This window comes from Anas platyrhynchos, chromosome 2, assembly GCF_047663525.1.
Source record: "Anas platyrhynchos isolate ZD024472 breed Pekin duck chromosome 2, IASCAAS_PekinDuck_T2T, whole genome shotgun sequence".
Classification (NCBI taxonomy): domain Eukaryota; kingdom Metazoa; phylum Chordata; class Aves; order Anseriformes; family Anatidae; genus Anas; species Anas platyrhynchos.
Genome location: NC_092588.1, coordinates 93,328,334 through 93,339,126, shown reverse-complemented (window position 1 = coordinate 93,339,126; position 10,793 = coordinate 93,328,334). Strand labels below are relative to the sequence as shown.

The following is a 10,793-nucleotide window of genomic DNA, read 5'->3' as shown; positions in this document are numbered from 1 at the left end:
CTGTGTCCGAACTACAGATTATCTGTAATACTTAAAATCCTTAAAACCTACCCAGACACACGAATACGAACATAAATTCCCCTCAGAACAGTTAAGATGATGCCCTAAATCAAGTTGCTTCACACACCATAGCTCCTGCATATCCACACAAAAAGTTTAATGCATCTAAGTGAAGGGAGAACTTCTGACAGACAATGGGGAAGAAACCTCTTAAATTGGGTCTGCCTGTGAAGGAGCAACAGTCTGAGACAGAGCTAATCTGTCTTTCCTGAGATTTGTCAAGTACTTTGTTACTTTTTTAAGAAGTATTAAGAAGAAGGAAGAGACTAAAGGACTTCTGCTTTATGACAGTGCTAGGGATGGAGACTTGTAGCTTTGTGCAACAACTCAAGTACATCTTATCTCCCTCCTTCCTCCCAGCCTGAAGACTACTTTAAAGGACACAGCACTGAGCCTCAGCTCATGTATTATCTTACACTGGCCTTGATGTCAGGTGTGAAACTGCTGAGATTCAGTGACAAGAACCAGTTTGACATGCATCAAGTAACAGCCTTGCTTGTTTATGTAAATGAAAATGATGAAACTGTGCTTGCTTTCAGAGCACGGGGAATTGTGTACTCAAATGATTCAGGTAGTAGGAATAAGAAGTTGACCACTACTGCAAGTAAATTAGAAGCTATTGATTACCCTGAGGAGACAAATCTCCCATGGTGTTTAATCCTATTTGGATCCCAAGATTTACTTACTTTGTATCACATGGAAATGTGAACAGGATAAGTGCTGAACCTAAATGTATGATCAGACCCAACACTCTTAGGACAGACAAAAGCTTTTGTTATCTGCATTCTTCTGCTCTGATATATCATGACTTTCTCTGATATAATTATCTGCTGTAGAACTGAATTTTTGAAATTGTACTATTAATATTGCTTAAACTTCTGTGGTAACCACATAGACATTTCACACTACATAACTGTGACAACCATTAAATAGAAAGGAATGTGTATGTATGACGTCTCATTCCTAGAGGCAGGGAAAGCATTTGATCAGAGGCTTAACTCTGCCTGGCACGTGAAATAGTAAATTCAACACCATTCTCCTATTACAGTATTTCAGTACCCTAAAAATTATCATTAAAAACTAAGGCTAATAATTTTAGAGGGGTCTCACAAGTCACAGAATCCATTCTGATATTCTGTCTAACCCCACGCAATAGATACATTCAGCTTTCTCAAAACCAAGAAACATGCTGAAGACTCAGAGTAAAATGTTATGTTAGTTTGTAATAAGCTAACATTTTTAAGAAGTGTAAATAATTTTAATAAGGAATTTTAAAGATTTATTGTATAAGCAGTCTTTCCTAACAAGTACAAGTTCAAGCTCTACCTAGTTTACTTAAAGAAACAAATCTTTACAAGAGTAGAAAGAAGACAACACAGACCAGCCTTTAAAGAATTGCTCTTCAGAAAGAAGAACTACTGATGAAATAAGCATTTTCAAATTTTTATTTCACCTTTTGCAAGAAATATCCAGTGTCCTGTGACAGCATGTGTATGAGACCAGCTTATACTCCTTTTGAATACTCCTTTCTCAGCAAATCCCAGAAATTTCAGTTTCAGAATTGGAAAGCAGGTACACTAAAAAGCAGCTCTCTCTTATTTAACTGTGGCCCATAAGCAAACCTCTATTGTGGAAAGGGTAATTAGCAAGAAGCAAGAGAGGATATTTCTTTATTATAACTATCTTCAAGAAAGTAATAGCTTGTTGCATATTTGCCATACTTTCACTCTCACGCATGTAGGCACACTTCTCTTTCACACATACACAACGCATGAAAAGGATTGATTTAAGCTACTCAGTTGTAACTCTATACATTCGGGCTAAACACCAACTCTAGAATAAGGAACAAGATGCATACGTTCAAATATTTTCCAATTACTTCCCCAGTGTTCACTGTAACTCTCCACAACATGCAGTATATATTTGCATAATTTTGAAACATTTTTCTACTATTCACCAGCTCTCAGCTTCTCTTAAAACCAGGGTATTTAAACTGGTGAATATTAGACTGCATTGCGCTATAAACGCATGCCTCTTCCAAGCAGGAAAGACAGTATCAAAAGAAAGTCAGAAACATTAGTAACATCACTAGGTTTTTAGTAAGTTTTAAGTTCTGATAAAAACCAGTAACAGAATGGCTCAGGATAATAAAATGAAAACAACTAACTCACCTTCCAGGAGGAATTCCTCTCTTTGTAAGATCTATTCGTACTTTCTCTCCCACATGTCTGTAAATCTCTACAATGGCTAGTATGGCAGCATCTCTCACCTGTGAATGCCAAATTTAAATTATTCATTTCCAGATTACAGAAACCTGAACAGCATTTTGCTGACAGCTCACTAATCTTCCAATTGGCCTGCACACCAACTCATTTCACAAAACAGTTGAAACAGTGAAAATGGAAAGGAAACACAACTGTTAGTTCAAGATGGTAAATTAAAAATCCTAGAAATAACAGCTCTAGAGGGAATTTCTGGGAATGACATGAAATAAGAATACGAATATCAAGAATGTGCTGTATTTAGGACCCTATCACACTAGGCGACACTTCCAAAAGTTAGTCCCTGCACTCAGTCTTGACGCTTCATCTTGCCTTCATCTCTTTCTACAAACAGCGAGGCAATTCTGTAAAACTAGGTATCTGACTGCCCACAAGAGTGGGTCAAAGTGACCAACATTTCCTGTACTTCCTTCACAAGCAATTACCATAAGCAATTAGGTGGTATCACATAAGCACAAGAATAGGAATAAGACGAGATAGGGTAAGGGTTAAGAATAGCTAAAGCAAAGAGACAGCTTGCCTTTTACAAAAATATAAAGCATAGTCATCACAACAAAAAGTGCCAAAAATGCATGTTAGTAAATGCCATTATTCTCTATAAAGAATTTCTGGAATTATTTTGGTATTTTTCTTTGTAACAGTCTGCGGTAAAACCACAACCACTCTATCAAGATATGAACTACATCTTCACTAATAACCAACAAACAAGACAAATTCTTAACTGATTTTCTCCAGAATAGAGCAATGCTATGGTACATAGAGGAGACAAGGATGTTGCTGCACCAAGAAAATAAGCATAAAGACCTCTTCGGTTTACTTGCCCATCTCCTACCACTGCTGCCTTCTTCCTTTCTGTATTCTTAGTATTCTTTCTCCAACTCAGCTTTAGAAAAATCAAGAGACTATTTCCATTCAACAGTTTTCTGAAGCTCAACATATGTAACCATTACAACTATATCTTGATTTTCACTTCAGATGTTTTTGCTTATTTAAGCAATTTTTTAACTACAGTCCTATAGAAAAAAATGATCTGTTGTATACAAGCAAGCCTATCAGCTTTTCTTAAATGCCCACATTTATTTTGCATTCAGTTCTCTCAAACTGCAGTTGCTGAAGCACCAGGAAGTAGCGGAATGCTTACCTGGCTATTCAAGTCACCAAACGCTGCACACAGATGTGGTACTAACTTGCTGAGGCTTAATGATTGTGCCCCATAACTGAAAAGAAAAAAAAAAAGAAAAAAATTCTTTTTCTGACAGAAAATCAGAAAATGAACTTTTAGCTTGTCATTGATAAAATACAAACATATTAATCAAGCTTTATCTCTCTCTTAATAGTCCTTCGTCTATTTTTAAATCAGACACAAATATTATACCTTTAGTCCTTCTTTACGAAAGCTTGCAGGTAAAGTTGTTCAACTTTTCCTATTTATTATTTTAATTGAATCAGACTTCCTAAAGTATTAGTTTCAGACAAATAGGAAATTCAGAAAAAGAATAGAATCCTTATGTCTCCATAGAAACAAAAAGCTTACATGTTTAAGGTTGCAATAAGACACAAACACACTCCTTCTCGGGATCGGTAATTCTTGTGTTTAAAACCAACAGCAAGGCGTTCCCAAATGTACTATAAAACAGAAATAATTGTCTTTCATTACCAGGAGCACAATATGATGTAATTCTACTCGTTTTCTATAACTACATTAATAACAGTTACAAAAAAAAAAAAAAAAAAAAAAACATAAGACAGGTCCACTGGAAAAGTAAAGGCACTTTGCAGATAAAATTAAGTTATAAAATGTACAGCATGAAACACAATACAGATTATTGTTATGCCAAAACAATTTCTAAAATGTTCATCACAAATCTAGCTATGTATTTTTATTGCATGAGAAATGGCTTTAAAAAAATGCAGAATTGGTACAGTTAATAAACACAAAGCAAATATTAACATTTTCAAACTACTGACCGAAGCAGAAGTTGCTATATTGTTTTGGCTTCATATTGTTTCCCTGCCAAAATTTCCTCTCATCCATTTTAGCTCCTGCTTATCCATACTCCTGCTGTCTACTTCTCTCCTACTTTTAATTTACTTCTTCATTTTTCAGTTATTTCTTGCCAATTCATTCTAGTTTCTTTGCTTCCATTTCCATTATGATTTCATTTCTCCTTTTGTGCTGGTGTTGCTTCCTGTAGTATGATTCTCTGGCTCGCTAAACCCTCGTTTACCTTCTTGCATCTTTGTTTTCCATTGCCTGCCTTTACCCTTTCACTGTACCATTTATCCTTTTACCTTTCCATTTCCTTGTCGTTCTCTAGCTGAATAGAGTGTAAAGAGTGTAAACACGAAACTTACGAGACTTGGGATTCTCAGTGGTGTCTCAGAGCAGATGCACAGACTCAAACTGCAACTCCCCCAGCTACACCGCTGCCATTACAGCCTCCGTCAGCTCTCGAGCAGAGCATCCAAGGGGCGCGTTGCTTAGCAATGGCTGCACACTGGCAATGGCACAGTTCGCAGCAGCGCAGGCACCACCCTCCTTCCTACCCCGGGAGTGCTGCAATTGCGATGTATAGCGACTACTTAAAATCTTTCAGATACAAATGATTGCAACTGTCTTTGGCTTGCCGAAAGAAAAAAAAAACGCACACAAACAGCTACTGATCAACAAGGCAGGCAGCATTAGGAGCAGGGAACACTGCATCCTCTTTATTAAAGAGGGAGCACACTTCACAGCAGACGTAAGATTTTCCAGCTAGAGCCTACTTGATCACTTCGACTCATCTGTGATTTCTTGTTTGTCTTATACTACATTACATTCAGAGGAAACAAGCCTCAGATAAATAGAATATAGCTTGCTGAAATTACATAGCTTAACAATAAAGAACACGATCTTATGGAAGAAAACATCCCTCCACTTCAGGACAAATGTGAAAAAAGGAAATAGCCACAGTAGGTGTACAAAAATACCACCAGAGAGGCAACTGCAGAGTATGGAAATAAACAAAGCAGGCTGAAAAGAAATTTAATCTTTCACCAAATTAAGCCTGAATTCATCTAAACAGAGAAATTCAAATGGCTTCTCAGAAATTTCAGCACTCATGTCTCACTAGCAACAGTTGATGCCAACCTTCTTTTATCCTATTCATGCACTTATACCAGCTCTATTCATATTTTGAAGGGTTTCTGCCCATGGACAGCTATGTCTGGCTCTTAAAACAAAAAACAACTAAACAACACAACAACAAGAAAAACCCAAACACATTTAAAACAAGAAAAAGGAAATGACAACAGGACAAATTAAGTACTATTCAAAAACACACTGGAACAGACCAGAGGAGATGATCAGGAAGAAACTTACAAGTCTTATCCCCAAAAAAAGATTCCACCCAGCTCTTCCAAAGGGATGTTTCTCTGCAGCAAAGGAAGCCTAAAACTCTGTATTTCAGTGCTGGAGGCACAGGAAAGACTTCTCTGTTTTGGTCCCAGCTGTGAGGATGATAGAGGCTTTTCATCCAATTTTTTCATGATACATAAGCTGTCTTGAGACAGACACCTGAAGCTGGGTTTCCCCCACCCTAGGGGAATTACCAGAAAAACCATACCTTCTCTTTATGCATGCTGTTCCTTGGACCCCATGAATCTTGTATTTTTTCCAACACTGCAGGAAAGCTTCAAAGGGGATGAAAGCTTCTTTCTATCATAGAATCACTGAATCACAGAGTATTCTGAGTTGTGAGGGACCCTTAAGGATCACAGACTCGAGCTCCTGACTCCACACAGAACCATCCCAAAATCAAACCCTATGTCTGAGAGTGTTGTCCAAACACTTCAACTCTGACAGCCTCAGTGCCATGACCACTGCCCTGGGGAGCCTGTCCCAGTGCCCAACCACCCTCTGGGTGAAAAACCTTTCCCTAACCCCCAGCCTGACCATCCACTGCCCCAGCTCCATGCCGTTCCCTCAGGTCCTGTCGCTGTCCCCAGAGAGCAGAGTTCAGTGCCTGCCCCTCCGCTCCCCTCATGAGGGAACTGCAGGCTGCCATGAGGCCTCCCCTCAGCCTCCTCTTCCTGAAGCTGAAGTGCAGCCTCACAACAAAGGCTCTCTTCAGAAACTGAAAAATGCACCACTAATCCAGAGCTCATTTGCAAGGAGGACCTATCGGCCTATCACAAAGAATCACCAGTTTCTTTATCAGTGATTGTTTTAAGAAAGGTGTCTCCAAGATGCTATGCATTTATCTGAAGGCTGTTACTGTAGAGGTAGGTGTAGATTCAGGTCTGTAAGCAAGGTACTTCAGAGCATCTTGGTACATGAACATGTCACTTGTGAGTGACTGGCACTTAGGCATGAAATAAATGACATATCTCTTGTCAATGAATACGATCAAAACTGCAACTCATCAACAGATAAAGGCTAGGCTTTATGGATGATGCGCTGATGCCTAAATCCCACTCGTATCTGTAAGTTTCTATACTTGCTTAAAATGCAACCTGTTTTTACTAGCAGGCAAACAAAGCAACCACAAACAATTTTCTAACTGCAAATGAAGTTTGCAAAACCATATTCCTTGTGCTCAAACATTCAAATTTTATCTATGAATAAACAAAGCCAGGAACTAGCAAGCAAAAGAACAAACAGACACTCCCTATTAACTTCTGCATTTAAACTCAGAAAGATTTTTTTTAAGAAATTAAGAACTCAAAGAACACTTCTTACTGACAACCAGGCTCCCCAGAGTTCCACGTTATATCGGTCCTCAAACAGTGAAGTCCTGTTAAACAATCTTATGAGTAGATATATCTATATTTAGCACTTGGAAGCCACCCAGTCCTAAGAACTGTTAAAAGGTTTGCTTAATTCGAACTTCAACATAAGAAATAAAGCAGAGGGGAATTTATCCCCATCTCAGTTTGTCAAAGGTTCACACATATGTTTGTCATACATTTAGAAAGCCAGATTTTCTGTGTTAAAATGCACTATCTCAACTGTTGGACTACTAAGTGTCAGGCACAAAGTACGTTTTAAAATAAATTCTGAGCAAAATAAACTTACTTATTCTCATTATGCTATCACAGATCCAGTAGGTTGTTTCAAGCATCCTTTAATTAACAAAGTCCTGCCACAAGACATGACGTGACAAAATTCAGGTATGATATTCAAAACCTGCAGAATTGTGCTGTGCCAGGTTTTTATCTTCAGCTGAACAATGCATCAGTGTTAATCCATTAAGAATACCTTTAACATATACACTATTAACAGTCACCATAACATTGTGACGTATTCAAAGTCAAGCTCATGCATAAGTAAAAAGCTCAATGGAGGCCTATATCTGAATCTCTATAAAGTGAAAGCATACCATGGGTGTAGCTGCCTCATCCATCAATTTCAATATGAGATTCTGTGCTTGCTCTCGAACTTGGTCTTTGGCATCTCCCAAGCGATCTATCAAAGGCAGGAGCACTACAGGAGAGAGAAAAAAAAAAAAAAAAAAAAAGATGAAACACTTACCCAGTAAAGATTTTGTAATACTGAAGGACAGTTCCTTAAACACATTTGAAATATACCTTATTAAAAAAAAAAAAAAAAAAGCTGACTGTAAGATGGTCAAAACATTTGCAACTCTGAAATGTATTTCTGAATATGTTACAAAAAGAACAACAAATGCATTGAACTGAAATTAAAGAACACAGCATTTCCAACAGGCTTAAAAAAATAAAGCTTTCTGTCTTAAAAAACTGTATGAATGACTACCATTTAATCTTCAAAAACTATGCCAGCAGCTTCTGAATGTCTGGCTTTTCTGAAAAATAATGCTAAAACCTGGGGAGCAGTGGGGAGAAGTAAAGAATAGGATAGGACAAAGAACTACTTTCAAATCATTGGGATTTTGCTATTTAATTACAAAAATTTTAAATGTTTTAAATCTTCCTGTTCACTCACTGTATCTTGTGGAAACTTGTCCTTCCTTCAGTAAAAGTTACAATTTCAAAACAAGTGCCCTCAAATACTATTTAACTAAAATTATTCAAGAGTCGATGACTTCACATCCTAGAGATTAGAACTCACTAAAAATGAAAGGACTTGCCAAATCTTTGATTTGCTTATCCACAGAGAAAAGTTTTTAATTGCAGCTGATAAACAAATTAACGCTATATGATCTCTAGGAAAGCTATCTGAATGAATGCTGAGATCAGCATTGTGCAAGACATCTTGCTATACTGGTTCCCGGTTCTCTGTATGGCGCCTACATGCACACTTTGTGAGATTCTTCCCCACAGTGCTTTCAGTACAACTTCTTGAAAACAAGCAGCAATGACACTGAGCACACTGCTTTTTGACAGGGATTACAACTAATGGGAAACTGATGGCGATGTCATCTCCCACTTATCTCCCATGGGACAGTGCTTTTACAGTCACTATCAGTACCTGAAACACCACTTGGAAAAATCAGTGTCACAGGCTAACGGTAACATTTACCTCTTAACAGCTCAGCCTTTTGTATGAGCTTTTGTTTCTGATCTGATTCACAGATTTCTAAGAGCTGAAAGTATCAGAAAGGTAATTCTAGCTGGAACTCTTACTCAACGCAGATCATGACACCCAGCCTGTAGTTCTCCTCCAAATTAGTATTCTAGTCAAGCAGGGGCCAAGTTTGTAATTACCATGCCATTTACTTCAAGCTTTAAAAGTAGTCTAACATTCCTAACATTTACCAGGAATCTTTTGGGGACTCTCTCATATTCCACCACCAGCTAAAGAAGTTACAGCTAAAATCACCTTTTACTGCTTATGGTGTTACATTTCTGAACACATGAGAGTAGTTGACAGTTACTTTTTGTTTGGTCCCTCTCTCAGCTTCTGACTGCTATTCAGCTCACAGAAGAAATAACTCTATCACCCTGCATTTTGAAAGGGAAACCTGAAAGAATTGTAATAGAACTTGATGATTATAATGACAATGATAACTAACCAGTAGTGGTGCCAGCAAAAGAAAGGGAAAAGAATATGTAATTCAGGAGGTCTCCTCAGTCCTCTGCTTCTACATAACAGTATTAAACCCCCCAGCTGTTTCTGTAGTGTGATAACTGCTGGACAAATACATTGCTGAACTCTGATTTTTTCCTCTTACTGTATCTGACTACTTTCTAATTGTTGCAATCTAAACACTTAATTCAACTGGCTCTGGATATTCCACTGACGTCTTTAGCTATCACTATCAAGCTTTTGCATTTTTCATCTATTTTTTCTTCCCTTTCTGCTCTGAATAAGTTATTATAGCTGTCTTCATTATACACTGTGAAAAGAAAGGGTGTCCCCCCGTGTCCTCCCCCTCCCCATTTTGTGAACACCAAAGAAACGTCCAGAACCTCAGAAGTCAATTTTGGGAGTACACAGCTCACCCCTCCTAAACTTCCAGTCACAAAACAAAAATAAACACTGAGAAGTTGTTCCAAGGGAGGGCAGCACAGTGAATGCCTGTCCTGCTGAACACCACTCTTTTGTGACTCATTAGCAGGCTGAGTCAGTTCATGGAGCTGTAGATACCAGGGCTTTGCTGTAATCACGAAGGCAAGCACAGAGAACAGCTACTAGAAAATGCTGAACAGAGATGAGGTCACTGTGTTGCACTAAGCTATGACACAGCCTGTGGATTACTAAACATGCCAGCCTTTGTCACTCTGGGAGCTCTGACACAGGGACTACCTGTTGCGGCAGCTGCTCAAGGGCCTGCCTGTCTGCAGCCTTGACTTGTTTTCTCCCTAAATCGCAAGTTGTTTTAAGTGCAAATATATGGCAATAGACATATTAGACATAATTGCATAAGACAAAGGAATACAGCTGTTGAGTGCTGGCAACCATCAGCTGGTTATCAGCTTGGTAGTTCATCTTTTCTGTCAGAGTAAGCTCCAGTAGGAAATGATTTTAAGTTGGTTGCCTATCAATAAAATTCCAAAGTGATCAACTAGAAGGGGATTGCCACCAAACATATTTCAACTTGAACTCCTAATGTTTTCATCACTTGTTTTGCAAACGTCATGTTTATAGTAAGAACTACTTTGATTATTGCTTTTTCTGCATTGGTGATGAAAAATAGCCAGATAGTGTTAGCTAGCCTTTCTACAGCAAATGGGAAAAACATCTCCCTACCCAAAAATTCCTAGACCATTTTTAAGATGCTTGGGTCCTCTTTAGCATCCTGTTTTGCTAATACCCCTCTCTTTTCCCCTACTCTAAGCATCCTTGCCTAGCTTGCATTCAGTGCCTCCTGGCCTCTTGCTCCACTCTAGTTCTGTCCAACCCAAGGCCACATAGCACAAGAAATTTTGAGTTCTTAGAAGAAGCCCTTAAAAGAAGTCCTAAGCTCAAAGCAGCCATTACAGCTTAGCTTCAGCAACTACAGTACAACACACTCTACATCAAGACAAGCCAACGCTACTACTAGAAAA

General features: G+C 38.3%; 1 protein-coding gene across 30 annotated transcripts in view; it reads right to left on the bottom strand.

Moving 5' to 3' along the window:
- Positions 1–10,793, bottom strand: part of CLASP2 (cytoplasmic linker associated protein 2) — a 170,537-nt gene that overhangs the window by 117,229 nt on the left and 42,515 nt on the right. For 29 of the 30 annotated variants that reach the window (XM_072033163.1, XM_072033162.1, XM_072033147.1 and 26 more), the window contains 4 exons: positions 7,703–7,806; positions 3,877–3,968; positions 3,484–3,559; positions 2,232–2,329 (listed from right to left, as the gene is read on the bottom strand). In XM_072033163.1, coding sequence (XP_071889264.1) covers positions 2,232–2,329; positions 3,484–3,559; positions 3,877–3,968; positions 7,703–7,806 — 370 coding nt within the window. Of the gene's footprint in view, positions 1–2,231; positions 2,330–3,483; positions 3,560–3,876; positions 3,969–4,697; positions 4,748–7,702; positions 7,807–10,793 lie in introns of those variants that run through there. The other variant, XM_072033175.1, reaches the window with a different exon arrangement.